The sequence below is a fragment of the Oncorhynchus kisutch genome, linkage group LG24, assembly GCF_002021735.2.
Source record: "Oncorhynchus kisutch isolate 150728-3 linkage group LG24, Okis_V2, whole genome shotgun sequence".
Taxonomy (NCBI): Eukaryota; Metazoa; Chordata; class Actinopteri; order Salmoniformes; family Salmonidae; genus Oncorhynchus; species Oncorhynchus kisutch.
Window position 1 is genome coordinate 2,633,381 of NC_034197.2, and position 14,820 is coordinate 2,648,200.

The 14,820-nt window shown below is 42.6% G+C and overlaps 1 protein-coding gene across 5 annotated transcripts in view; it reads left to right on the forward strand.

Moving 5' to 3' along the window:
• Window positions 1-14,348, forward strand: part of LOC109869661 (agrin) — a 537,476-nt gene extending 523,128 nt beyond the window's left edge. For all 5 annotated transcript variants that reach the window (XM_031803590.1, XM_031803591.1, XM_031803593.1 and 2 more), the window contains 3 exons: window positions 7,966-8,190; window positions 8,912-9,015; window positions 12,115-14,348. In XM_031803590.1, the coding sequence (XP_031659450.1) occupies window positions 7,966-8,190; window positions 8,912-9,015; window positions 12,115-12,284 (499 nt within the window). In that variant the 3' untranslated portion in view covers window positions 12,285-14,348. The remainder of the gene's footprint in view (window positions 1-7,965; window positions 8,191-8,911; window positions 9,016-12,114) is intronic.
• The last annotated feature ends 472 nt before the right edge of the window (window positions 14,349-14,820 follow it).

Sequence of the window (14,820 nt, forward strand, 5' to 3'; positions counted from 1 at the left end):
TCTTCGTAGAGCTGGCCGCCGTCCGGCGAAACTGAGCAATCGGGGGAGAATGGCCTTGGTCAGGGAGGTGACCAAGTAACCAATGGTCACTCTGACAAAGCATTAGAGTTCCTCTTTGGAGATGGGAGAACCTTCCAGAAGGACAACCATCTCTGCAGCACTCCACCATTCAGGCCTTTATGTTAGAGTGGCCAAATGAAATGAAAGCCACTCCTCAGTAAAAGGCACATGACAGTCGCTTGGAGTTTGCCAAAAAGCACCTAAAGGACTCTCAGACCATGAGAAACAAGATTCTCTGGTCTGATGAAACCAAGATTGAACTCTTTGGCCTGAATGTCAAGTGTCACGTCTGGTGGACACCTGGCACCATCCCAAAGGTGAAGCAAGGTGTTGGCAGCGTCATGCTGTGGGGATGTTTTTCAGCAGCAGGGACTGGGAGACCAGTTGAGTACAGAGAGATCAGAGAGATCCTTGATGAAAATCTGCTCCAGAGCGTTCACCTTCCAACAGGACAACGACCCTAAGCACACAGCCAAAGACAATGCAGGAGTGGCTTCGGGACAAGTCTCTGAATGTCCTTGAGTGGTTCAGCCAGAGGCCGAACTTGATCCCGATCGAACATCTCTGGAGAGACCTCCAAATCGCTGTGCAGCAAATGCTCCCCATCCAACCTGACAGCTTGAGAGGATCTGTAGAGAAGAATGGGAGAAACATACCCAAGAAGTCTGAAATCGCGAAGTACTGAGTAAAGGACAATCATTTCTAAAAAACTGTTTTTGCTTTGTTATTATAGGGTATTTTGTGTAAATTGATGAGGGGGATAACACAATTTAATTAAGTTTAGAATAAGGCTGTAACGTACAGTTGAATTCGGAAGTTTACATATACCTTAGCCAAATACATTTAAACTCAGTTTTTCACAATTCCTGACATTTAATCCTAGTAAAAATTCCCTGTCTTTGGTCAGTTAGGATCACCACTTTATTTTAAGAATATGAAATGTCAGAATAATAGTAGAGAGAATGATTTATTTCAGAATTAATTTCTTTCATCACTTTCCCAGTGAGTCAGAAGTTTACTTATACTTAATTAGTATTTGGTAGCATTGTCTTTAAATTGTTTAACCTGGGTCAAACATTTCGGGTAGCCTTCCACAAGCTTCCCAGAATAAGTTGGGTGAATTTAGGCCCATTCCTCCTGACAGAGCTGGTGTAACTAAGTCAGGTTTGTAGGCCTCCTTGCTCACACATGCTTTTCCAGTTCTGCCCATACATTTTCTATAGGATTGAGGTCAGGGCTTCATGATGGCCACTCCAATACCTTGACTTTGTTGTCCTTAAGCCATTTTGCCACAACTTTGGAAGTATGCCTGGGGTCATTGTCCAGATGGAAGACCCATTTGCGACCAAGCTTTAACTTCCTGACTGATGTCTTGATGTTGCTTCAATATATCCACATAATTTTCCTAAATCAGGATGCCATCTATTTTGTGGAGTGCACCAGTCCCTCCTACAGCAAAACACCCCCACAACATGATGATACCACCCCCGTACTTCACGGTTGGGATGGTATTCTTCGGCTTGCAAGCCTCCCTCTTTTTCCCTCCAAACATAACGATGGTCGTTATGGCCAAACAGTTCTATTTTTTTTCATGAGACCAGAGGACAGTTTTCCAAAAAGTACAATCTTTGTCCCCATGTGCAGTTGCAAACCGTAGTCTGGCTTTTTTTATGGTGGTTTTGGAGCAGCGGCTTCTTCCTTGCTGAGCAGTCTTTCAGGTTATGTGGATATAGGACTTGTTTTACTGTGGAAAAAATACTTTTGTACCTGTTTCCTCCAGCATCTTCACAAGGTCTTTTGCTGCTGTTCTGGGATTGATTTGCACTTTTCACACCAAAATACATTCATCTCTAGGAGACAGAATGTGTCTCCTTCCTGAGCGGTATGACGGCTGTGTGGTCCCATGGTGTTTAAACTTGCGTACTATTGTTTGTACAGATGAACGTGGTACCTTCAGGCATTTGAAAATTGCTCCCAAGGATGAACCAGACTTGTGGAGTTCTACAATTTTTTTTCCTGATGTCTTGACTGGTTTCTTTAGGTTTTCCCATGATGTCAAGCAAAGAGGCATTGAGTTTGAAGGTAGGCCTTGAAATATATTCACAGGTACACCTCCAATTGACTCAAATTATGTCAATTAGCCTGTCAGAAGATTCTAAATCCATTACATAATTTTCTGGAGCTGTTTTAAAGGCACAGCTGTTTAAAGGCACAGTCAACTTAGTGTATGTAAATTTCTGACCCACTGGAATTGTGATACAGTGAGTTATAAGAGAAATAATCTGTCTGTAAACAATTATTGGGAAAATTACATGTGTCATGCACAAATTAGATGTCCTAACCGACAAACTATAGTTTGTTAACAAGAAATTTGTGGAGTGGTTGAAAAATGAGTTTTAATGACTCCAACCTAAGTGTATGTAACCTTCTGACTTCAACTGTAACAAGATGTTGAATAAGTCAAGGGGTCTGAATACTTTCCGAATGCACCGTATAATGGGCTGTTTTTGGATTGCGTGAACAACAACAGTAATCGTGTGATGGCGGGGATGCAGGGTTGTGTTCCAAACAAGTGTGCTTGCTCTAATTCCTCAACGGCACAGCTAGGAGAGCTAAAAAAAAATCACCTTATTGTTGAGGACTCTTCTTTGAGTCATAAAAGTGCATTGAAATGACTTAGGAACTGAGGACACTTAGAGAAGTGTGTGGCTACTTGGAGACACCAGTTAGCTCTCTCTGTCAAACCCTTGTAATTTGTTTTTGTCTTATGTTGCACCTTCCCAACATTTTCCATGAATATTCTTATTGTGTTACTGAATGTATCCAGAGTATTTTCTGATTTCGTTGTCAACAAATGACATGATAAGAACAGTAAATGTAAAAGGAACATAAAATCAACTGTGTAATGTTTGGATTCAGTCTTGTGTCAGGGGAATTGTTGTGTCAACTTTGGTCTAATAATTCTTCCATAATCTCCAAACTGTACCATGCTTATGCATCTGCTTTTCATATTTCTTTTGTAAGAAACATGTCAATTTAGCCATGTCCATATAGGCCAATTCCCACGAGTGTAAAGGCTTAACTGCAAGGTAGTGGACCAAGATATTCCCCCTTCCTCAGTCTTGCTGCATCAGTTATTTTACTGCCTCCTCCAGGGCAACACTTAGATCTTACTTTGTTAGTTTCCTTTTTGCTGGCATTAGCTTGGTAAGTAACTTCTTAAAATATTTGATTTGATTAAAAAAACTAAGCGGGGAAGTTGGTTTTAGGTTCAATTATGCCGAGCTTATTCACCAGAGAATTCGATATCCACATTTAAGCCCCTGTCATTCACACTTAGTTCAATCTCTAAATGCAATTATGAATATTTATCAAGTTGGATGCTGAGAAAAACGAAGGCTGACATGTTAAGGAGTTGTCTCATGTTTTTATAAATATTTTCAAGAATGTAATGGCTGTCGTCAGAATGAGACCAAAGCGCAGCGTGGAAAGTGTTCATGACTTAATGTTCAAAAAACACTGTGATGACAAAAGGTGAAAACGAAAGCGCACTGTTCTGTCAGGAAAAACAGAAAATAACATCCCACCCGAAACCCAAACGGAAAATGACAACTTATATATGATCCCCAATCAGAGACAACGATAGATAGCTGCCTCTGATTGGGAACCACACTAACATAGAAAAAAGGAAACTAGAATGCCCACCCTAGTCACACCCTGACCTAACCAAAATAGAGAATAAAAACCTCTCTATGGCCAGGGCGTGACAAAGAAAGACTTCAAATCGAGACGTCTTTGAGACCAGCCCTAACAATGTGGCAGCTGGTATCAAAATCCGTTAGGACAGCTTTTCATTGAAAATGATCAAAGCTTTATGATTATTTGAATCAGCTTTGGAGTGCTATGCTAAAAACTAGACGTGCACCTCTTGGAGTTTGGCCAACCCTGCGTTAGAGTGATAATCATGGTCCTTCGAGCCGGACTGGCCAGAGGAGCTTTAATAGTTGTCACTTCCTGTAAGAGCGAGGGGCGCGATTATGGTCCAAACCAGAGCCAGCCCAATCTCTCCGAGCGAGTGTCATCGTTTCAACATGATCTGGTGTTTAACAGAGATTCATAAATTGATCAATTAATTCCTCAGAGGAATGTTATAGCAATGTTATTACAGCACACAGACCAGCGCTGTATCACCCTGGGGTAATGATGCTGTTACTATATACTGTAGCCTAGATCGGTCTTCATTCCTCTTCTGAAAGCTTGGGTCAATTTCCTCACGCCCCAATATTGAAGCAACCAAATCCATTTTTCTCATTTGGTACTTCCTTCTCTCAAGGAAGTTGATAATAGCCATTACACACACACACACACACACACACACACACACACACACACACACACACACACACACACACACACACACACACACACACACACACACACACACACACACACACACACACACACACACACACACAGCACTGTCATCAGACTCAGTTATAGTAGTGGAAAATGTTATTATCCCCTGCTTATAGGGAGGCAGGAGCGAAAGGGAGTTGCCGAAGGGAGGGGAGAGCCTTGTAGCCATCCTGGGAGGGAGAGGATTTCTGCAGGCAATGTGTTGGTAGAACTTCGGTAGTGTTTTCCTCAGATTTGCTTTATTCAAATTCCCAGCTATAATAAATGTCCCCCAGGTTATGCAGTTTCCAGTTTGCACATGGTCCAGTGTAGTTCTTTGAGAGCTGTCATGTATTGGCTAGAGGGTGGATTATACACGGCTGTGACGATAACCAAAGAAAATTCTAAGGAGGTAATGCGGTCGGCATTGATTGTGAGGTATTGCATTGATTGTGAGGTATTCTAGGTCGGGTGAACAAAAGGACTTGAGTTCCTGTATGTTATCACAATCACACCATGAGTAGTTAATCATGAAACATACACCTCCGCCTTTCTTCTTCCCAGAGAGTTCTCTATCAGCACAATGTACTGAGAACCCAGCTGGCTGTATGGATGGGAACAGAATATCCAGAGAGAGCCATGATTCTGTGATCACAGCTCCAGAGCCAAACTCATAAAATGTGTTCTATTTCCTGTGTTCATACTACCTAGAATGTAGTAATGCATTGGCTAGTATGCTAGTATGGACCATGGAAGGTAGCTAGACATGTTTTCCCATCTCTCGGGCAACAACTTACTCTGTTCAACACATCTCCCTGATCACTGAGGCTCTTGTCTATGCTGGCAATGCTATATAGTACATCACCCTGTAAGGTTCCTTGTGGGTCCTCCTTCCACCTCCCTCCGTCCGCTTATTGCACGCCCTTCCATTCTCTCCCCTGCTCCCTTAAAGTCCAGAGTCACTGGAGAACCCGTCGGAACAGAGGTGAGTGTCCTGGAGCCTGTAGCCAGCGCTGTCCAACCAATCGCTAGCATGCTGCCTCCCCACCCTTCTGCATCCCACCCCGACACAACCCCCCTCAGGTCGGCAGCCTAACTTGTCACTACTCAAGGGTCAGAAAGTGCCCCATAGAAACAGTATTGGAGAGCCACAGTTCAATACTCTTGGCCCCATTTAGAGAAGTATAATAGGGCCACACTACTCTGTACACTGGGCCCCATAGAGAAATTATTGAAGGGCCAGACTTCTCTATACACTGGGCCACATATAGAGACAGTATTATATTTTAATTTGTTTATCTGGATCCCCATAAGCTGTTGCAATCGCACCCGGGTCTATTAAGACAGCAGAGCTCAGTCCCCAATCATATCCAGTTTAGCAATGTTTAGCAATGTTCTGTTTACTTCTCCCACCTAAAGGCAATGGGGTGCACAGCCCTTTTTCAGACGTATTCAAAAAGAATAAAGCATAGAAGACGCTACTCCATAATATTAATCAAATCCAGTAAGTAAACCCCAAAGTAAGACAACTTGGTTGCATATTAAATCATGTATTGTTTCACATCAAATTCTTAATTCATTTCAATTCAAACGTTGTCCCTTCTTGGAAATGTATTATGCAACCAGGAGTCCGAAACATAATTAAGACTAGTCAGTATAGTATAAATACAGTGTAATATATCCTTAGTCTGAGGACCTTATTCTTTCTGAAAATCCATCCTGTTGAGGATTTATTCAACCTCATACCCAGGCTGTTGAGGATTTATTGAACCTCCTACCAAGGCTGTTGAGGATTTATTGAACCTCATACCCAGGCTGTTGAGGATTTATTGAACCTCCTACCCAGGCTGTTGATGATTTATTGAACCTCCTACCCAGGCTGTTGAGGATTTATTGAACCTCCTACCCAGGCTGTTGAATATTTATTGAATCTCCTACCCAGGCTGTTGAATATTTATTGAATCTCCTACCCAGGCTGTTGAAGATTTATTGAACCTCCTACCCAGGCTGTTGAGGATTTATTGAACCTCCTACCCAGGCTGTTGAAGATTTATTGAACCTCCTACCCAGGCAAGGGGAAAGGAGTCCAAATATTGTATGTGTTTTGCTACTGACCATTTGTCTAAAGGATTTCTATGACTCTAAATTCATTAGTCATTCTGTTTTGTGCATTTGTGCTTGAGTGAATTTAAATGGTGTATTTTAGAAAGATTAGTTATGCTTTGGAAATCTCAAATCCAAATGTAGAAACGTTGCACTCCTTCCTCTCTGCTGGGTCGAATACTAAACATGCGTCAAGTTCGGTTGGCCATACCTGAACAGAAACTAAATGAAAAGCCTCAAATAATTATTCGGTTTAAACAATCCGTCCAGTCTCTTCACCATTAGCAGTAGCACCACTTTTGGCCAGCCCAATGAGAGGATCAAATCAAATTTTATTCAAGGGTCATTTTCTCTTTTCTTCCTTTTCTCCTGCCCTTTGTGGATAACCCCCTGTGCTCCCATAAGACTGTCTGTTTGCTGAGCAGACTCGTGTCGTGTACATGTCATGTCTGTCTTGTGTGATCTGGGTGTTGTGTTGTGTGCTCTCTGTTCTGTGTTGTGTGCTCTCTGTTCTGTGTTGTGTTGTGTGCTCTCTGTTCTGTGTGCTTTGCCTGTTTGTAAAAAAAAAAAGAAATTACGATCCTTTTCAAAAAGGTGTTGTACCTTGTCGACTTCACAGTACATTACAGCGATACCGATTAGTGACACACACACCATAAACACATAGGCATGATTCTCTTGATATCCACCTCTTGAAGGAAACAATGGAGAATAAAGGAGCTGTTTAAAATTAGCTTCCTTTCTGGAGTCTTTTTGTTTGAGGTCTGTACCAAATGGAGCTGTGTGCGTACATGGATGTGTGTGTGTGTGTGTGTGTGTGTGTGTGTGAGAGCGTATGCAAACCACCACACCAGCTAGGCTCTGAGCAGCAGCCCACTCACAGAGCAGAGACAGCTGTGGCAGTGACATGCAGCGCTCCCCATAGGAAGGCCCAGGATGTCCCAGTCTCCACCCCTCTCCCCAGCTCCCTGACTCCCCCGTAGCACTGGCAGTTCAGAGACTGAGATCAAACAGCACTGAACCCCCCAGCATCCCGCCTCAACCACCACCTAACGAGAGTGAGTGAGTGAGTGAGTGAGAGAGAGAGAGAGACTTTTCTCTGCCTCATAAGCAGCGCTGGCTAAGAGGTTTCTCACATGACCCTCTCGTGCTTTCAGATCAGTTGTCATGAAGGAAGCTAGACAAGGAATTAGGAAACCAGTGAATTGTATTGGGACACAGCCATCACTGGTAACCATTTAGAATGTATCCCGTCACTATCAACCTTGAATCACCTCTTTGGGGTTCATACGTATAAGCAACACAGCCAGTATGCAAACGTTGACTACTTCACAGTTCACAATCACCTCACTTACTCTGCTCTCCAATAATATAAGTCATTCTAAAGCTCCTCCCCCTGCCCTGCAGTGAGAAGGCCCTGCTGGTGAACAAATTTGAGCTGAGCATCAAGACGGAGGCCACACAGGGCCTGGTGCTGTGGAGCGGCAAGGGCGTGGAGCGCTCTGACTATATCGCCCTGGCCATTGTGGATGGCCGCGTGCAGATGACCTATGACCTGGGCTCCAAGCCTGTGGTGCTTCGCTCGACGGTGCGCGTCAACACTAACAGTTGGATCTGCGTCAAGGCCAGCAGGTAAGGCGACGGCTAACGGGACATTAAACAGGATAGCTTGTATTTGTGATTTTGCTTTAGCGTAAATCCTAACTTCAATTTGACTAACTTTGACTTGGGTGGAAGTTAGGATCTATCACTAATATGTATATTAGTGATAGAAAATGACCGAACAGTGGAAGTCATGAAATGTTCATCGTAGTGTTCTGCATACAGAGTGTGTGGTTTTCATATTTGCCTTCAATTTCACTCAGCTTGTAAGCAAACCGACAATCTAGCTTTGGGTTAGCTTACATGACACAGCATTTAAATGTGGGGTTATGAATGTTATCTCAACCCATTCTGTCATATCGCATACTCCAAACCCGCATCATCCTACCACATAGTGAAGACTTGATACCTTTAAATCCATGGAGGTTGGTCTCATTTCAGCTCCGTGGGAATGACAGCGATGCCTCCAACACACTGTTGGGTAACTGTTTGTGTCTGAAATGGCACCCTATTCCCTATACAGTAGACTACTTTTGGCGATTGCTCATACAGGCTCTGGTCAAACGTAGTGCAAAATATAGGGAATAGGGTGCCATTTCGGATGCATCCACTCTCTCCCCTTTCGCTCAATCACCTGCTAAGCACATAGCCATCTGACTTGATTTTTACTACAAGCCAGTAAACAACTCCCTCTTTCTCTCCCTATCTCCCACCTCTCCCTCTACCTTCCCCCTTTCTGCCCCTCTCTCAGAGCACGTAGGGACGGATCTCTCCAGGTGGGCAACGAGGCAGCAGTCACGGGATCGTCGCCCCTGACAGCCACTCAGCTGGACACAGACGGAGCTCTCTGGTTGGGTAGGTGGACTAATAAACCCGCAACAGGTCTTAGGTTTAACACACAGTGAAACAGACACACAGAGGCAGACACAGGTGTACAAACATACACACACCCAGATGGGAATGCACACATGCAGACACACGACAGACAGACAAATCAAATAAATTTGTATTTGTCACATGCGCCCTTAACCAACAATGCAGTTTTAAGGAATTAGGGTGAAGTAAAAAATAGATATAGTTGAAGTCGGAAGTTTACATACACTTAGGTTGGAGTCATTAAAACTAGTTTTTCAACCATTCCACAAATGTCTTGTTAACAAACTATAGTTGTGGCAAGTCGGTTAGGATATCTACTTTGTGCATGACATAAGTAATTTTTCCAACAATTGTTTACAGACAGATTATTTCACTTATAATTCACTGTATCACAATTCCAGTGAGTCAGAAGTTTACATACACTAAGTTGACTGTACTTTTAAACAGCTTGGAAAATTCCAGAAAATGATGTCATGGCTTTAGAAGCTTCTGATAGGCTAATTGACATCATTTGAGTCAATTGGAGGTGTACATGTGAATGTATTTCACAGCCTACCTTCAAACCCAGTGCCTCTTTGCTTGACATCATGGGAAAATCTAAAGAAATCAGCCAAGACCTCCACGAGTAGAACTCCACGAGTCTGGTTCATCCTTGGGAGCAATTTCCAAAGGCCTGAAGGTACCACGTTCATCTGTACAAACAATAGTATGCAAGTATAAACACCATGGGACCAAACAGCCATCATACCACTCAGGAAGGAGACACGTTCTGTCTCCTAGAGATTAACTTACTTTGGTGCGAAAAATGTGAATCAGTCACAGAACAGCAAAGGACCTTGTGAAGATGCTGGAGGGAACGGGTACAAAAGTATCTATATCCACAGTAAAACGAGTCCTATATCGACATAACCTGAAAGACCGCTCAGCAAGGAAGAAGCCACTGCTCCAAAACTGCCATAAAAAAAGCCAGACTACGGTTTGCAACTGCACATCGGGACAAAGATTGTACTTTTTGGAGAAATGTCCTCTGGTCTGATGAAACGAAAATAGAACTGTTTGGCCATAATGACCATTGCTATGTTTGGAGGAAAAAGGAGGAGGCTTGCAAGTTGAAGAACACCATCCTAACCATGAAGCACAGGGGTGACAGCATCATGTTGTGGGGGTGCTTTGCTGCAGGAGGGACTGGTGCACTTCACAAAATAATGAAGAAGGGAAATTATGTGGATATATTGAAGCAACATTTCAAGACATCAGTCAGGAAGTTAAAGCTTGGTTGCAAATGGGTCTTCCAAATGGACAATGACCCCAAGCATACTTCCAAAGTTGTGGCAAAATAGCTGAAGGACAACAGAATCAAGGTATTGGAGTGGCCATCACAAAGCCCTGACCTCAATCCTATAGAACATTTGTGAGCAGAACTGAAAGAGTGTGCGAGCAAGGAGGCCTACAAACCTGCCTCAGTTACACCAGCTCTGTCAGGAGGAATGTGCCAAAATTCATCCACATTACTGTGGGAAGCTTGTGGAAGGCTACGCGAAACATTTGGGAATGTGATGAAAGAAATAAAAGCTGAAATAAATAATTCTCTCTACTATTATTCTGATTATTAGTCATGAGTCCTCCATATACCAATCCGTCAGACACTAACATGCTGTTTCTAAAAACAACAAGTGAGTAAACTAGGTCTATCTTCCCTCTGATAGTGTAACGGACATGGACTAGTGACCGAGGTACTGTTGAGCAACACATAGGGTTAACCTGAAATTTGACACACACAGTACATTTCCATCTGTAACAAAACTCTACCAGCGTGTGTGCCAGAAATGAGGAATGCGCTCACTATGCATTGCAGTGGATGTGAGAGAACTCGCTGGCATGAAAATAATTGGTCATAAATGTAAGATGACGGTCTGGAAAGAGTGTCCAACTCTATTCCGGTATTGATTTGAGAAGTGAAAAGCAATCTGACTAAACTCAAAAGTTTTCGTTTCTCTGGAATTTGAAACGACCAAAGAAGTCTGCCTGTTATCTTTTTGAGTTCCATTTGACCTGAACTTCGCTCAGCGAAATGGCTTTTGAAGTAGCACACGCTGATAGATTGAATATTCTGGGGGAATGGCGGTGGTAGAGTTTTTTTTCTTCCTTGAGATGCATTTGGTCGTGTAAGGTGTTGGGAAGGTGTGTGTGGGTGTTTTGAGTTAGGAGAGCCAGCAGGTGGAAGGACACACATAATCCCTCTCTTTCTCACACACACACACACTGACACACCGCTGCGGTTCCAAACAGGTGCCGAGCACGCCCCACAGCTAGAATACATGATCCTTTCAGCAGGCCTCACATCAAGCAGCTCCTCGCTTTTAAATCCTTCTCTTTCACTGCTCATCATTAATTAATCTTTTACTCGCATAAAATTAGCCCTGTCGATCCCCGATTCAGAGGCACGCAATCCGATTAGAGGGGACAGAGAGAAGGGGAAAAGAGCTTGACGGAAAGGCCAAGTCGGCGCAGCAGATGAAACAGGGACAAAAGCAGGAGAGGGACGAGAGAGGAAATAAGTGAGGGAGGGAAAGAGATATAGACAAAGAGTGTGTGAAAGTGTTTGATAGAGAATGAGAGACAGTAAACGAGAGAAAGATAAATCCAGGTGAATTATCAGAAGACGGGCTCCCCTTGGAGTGAATGAGAGACAGAAAACGAGAGAAAGATAAATCCAGGTGATTTATCAGAAGACGGGCTCCCCCTTGGAGTGAATGGAGATTTCTAGTGACTGTACTGCTCGAGCAGGCCTCCAGAAAGGACCACCTGTTTGATATGCAGTTTGTTCCTGTTCACCAGAGCTACATGTCTCTTTCTCATCATCTACTGCCAGGGTCAACATCACACAGTACTTTACAGCAGTTAGTTATCCTTTGTGGCAGGACACATTCTGCTTTGTGGGAGATGCAAGGATGTGACCTCAATCTGTGGGAGTGCTGGGGTGCATGCTTGTGTTGTATGTCTGTTCATGCACCTCAGACACTGTTCTAAATCGCCCTCTTTCTCTTCCCTTCTCTCTCTCTCTCGTTCTGTCTCCAGGTGGCTTGGAGGAGTTGATGGTGGCCCACAGACTGCCTAAGGCCTACAGCACGGGCTTCGTTGGCTGTGTAAAGAATGTGGTGGTGGACGGCATGGGGCTTCACCTGGTGGAGGACGCACTCAATAGCCCCAAAATATTACACTGTTCCGCCGCTGAGGACAAGAAATAGCCTGGTTAAACCACCCCCTTCAGAAACTACATGTCTAATGCTGTAATTATGTTCTATTTTTGCCTCGTCTTGGTGTCATATCAGTCACTACCACCCAACACAGGCTATAGACATAACCCTAACTCTACATACAAACATTCCCGTGTGAGGCAAATGCAGTAGACATACTGCAGATACCTGTGTCATGTTCGTTAGAGCACACTGTTACAAAATGTTTTGCAACATTTTGCAACGAAAACAAGCCTGTCTTATTGGTGCCTCATGAACACAACTCTGGTTTCATAGAACCCTCTGCTTGCCCCTGATAGGACACAAGTGTATTCCATATTAGTTAAGACTGAGTTTCGGAAACCGTCTGAACAAAGTCCTCATACAGCGCAAATACTCTCAGTTGGCTCTGAACCAATGACTAAGTCTCATTTTTGAACAAAGACGAAGACTTACATTCCAGAACAACTTACATATCATCATTTAAAACATCCATCAATCAAGAAATGTAATAATAATTTACATAAATAAATGTAATAAATATAGAGTATATAAATACCTGAGACTGTGAATATGTAAGATTGGTTCTCTTCTCATGTATTGTGCTTCTCATGGATTGTGCATATTCTATTTTGCAATCAGTAAAGCTAACAATGACCACTAGTTGCATGCAGTTTCTGCGGTGTTGATTTTTGTTTTGTTTTAGTTTCGCCAGATCTTTTCATTTTCTGAGGCGAGCGTGTCAGCGGTCAAGTGGATTATTTTACTCTCACCTGATTTCACTGAGCTTGTAGAACTAATTTAATTTGGCTGGGTCCTTTTTTTTTTATGGTGTAACAGAACAAGTTGTTGTTTTTACCACATCTGGCCTGATGGAGGAGCTGTAAGATAAGGTTAAATAGAGGAAGAGGAGAGATGTCATACATACCAGGTGGGCAATGGGACCCTTCAATGCTCAGTCATGGAATGTTTAGTCATCAAAAAAAATCTTCAATCTTTCAAATTTCAGAGCAATTTTTTTTTTCTCAAATTGAAATGAAAACTGGTTTATACTCTTGCATTAAAATAAACGGGTCAATCTCTTGCTGTTGGTAAGGGGATAATGTGATAAGTTGGGATATTGGGCGGCAAAATTTAAAGAAAAATCGCAAACATAATTGCAATTGCAAATAAACATACTAATACATGGGTTTGTATTAAGATGAATTCTGTAACATCCAAAAACTGACATAAACCCACTCTGTTTTGATACATAAGATACTTGGCAATATTGTTCACTTCATATTTCCCCCTTCTGAAACAAAGGCGGCCATTTTGTACGTGTAAATGTAGCATTGTGTAAAACTGTGGAGGTTATGTTTTTAGTACTATACACTGGAACCAAGAAGTCTGACTTGTCTGTTCACTACACACAATAATTATGTTCTTATGTTAATGGGGAAGGGAAGGGAAGGGAAGAGCATTGAAGCATATGGCTTTTGAGTCAAATCAAGGACTAGTTTCCAAAGCTAAGACCAGTAACCGTGTGTGCGTATGTATGGTCTACACCACTGCATTTCTATGTTGTATTACTGTTGAATGGGACCTATTCCAGTAGTTGTGGAATGTGTCCTGTGTTATTGACACTCAGAAGTGACACTGGCTCAAGAGTAAGACGGGCACAATCTAATGTCGGGGGAGTTGAAACTGTCTATGAATTGCCTTAAAACAGTTCAACGGCTCACCGGTTGACAAAGTCGTTGTCCATGCTGTTCTGTGCTCTTATTTTAGCCAGCATCCTAGCCTCATCAACCCCATAGTGTAAATTAATATGTAATAATTCAATTCATAATAATGCTCATACAAGTCATCGGAGAGCCTCAAAAATGTCTGCCTCTGGCTTTTACAGAAAATATACTATTTACTGTTCCTTTGTCTTCAAGTGGATTCCCCTATCGACTGGCCTCTAAACTACTGTTTGATTGAGACGCTCCTGAAGGGCAGTGCACCGAGTAAGAGTGGCATGACCTGACCATTACTAACTTTATTACCTTTGTCTTTTGTTCCTACCACCATGAAATAAAATGTCAAAACAGACCTGACTCTGTCGCCTGTCTCCCTGGAATCCATCTCCTTCCGTCGAAACAACATAAGGATTACTTAACGGCTTCATAAGCACTACCTAAACATTGATCGACGCTTACTGTACACGGTATGTCAATAACATATATTTTACTCATGCTTATTAAAGTGTTAATGACTCCTAACAAATCTTATGTAGTTACTCTTGGATGGTTGAATTATATAAATATAAATTAGGAGTTGTCTGTGCAGTATGAACTGCGGCCTTTATAATTTAAGCCATAGCTTAATGAGAACTCGTGTAGGGCACGCATCCAACATACGAGTACCTCCACAGATAACTTTGAGTTCAGGACTAATGTAAAGCTGGAATGTCAACATGTGCTTGGGGTGAGAAAATTAGATGGACAGGCAGGCAGCAATGCCAATCTCATTATTATTCTGAGTTCAACTCAAGTGGGATTTTGGACTGGCATCAGAGTGTAAA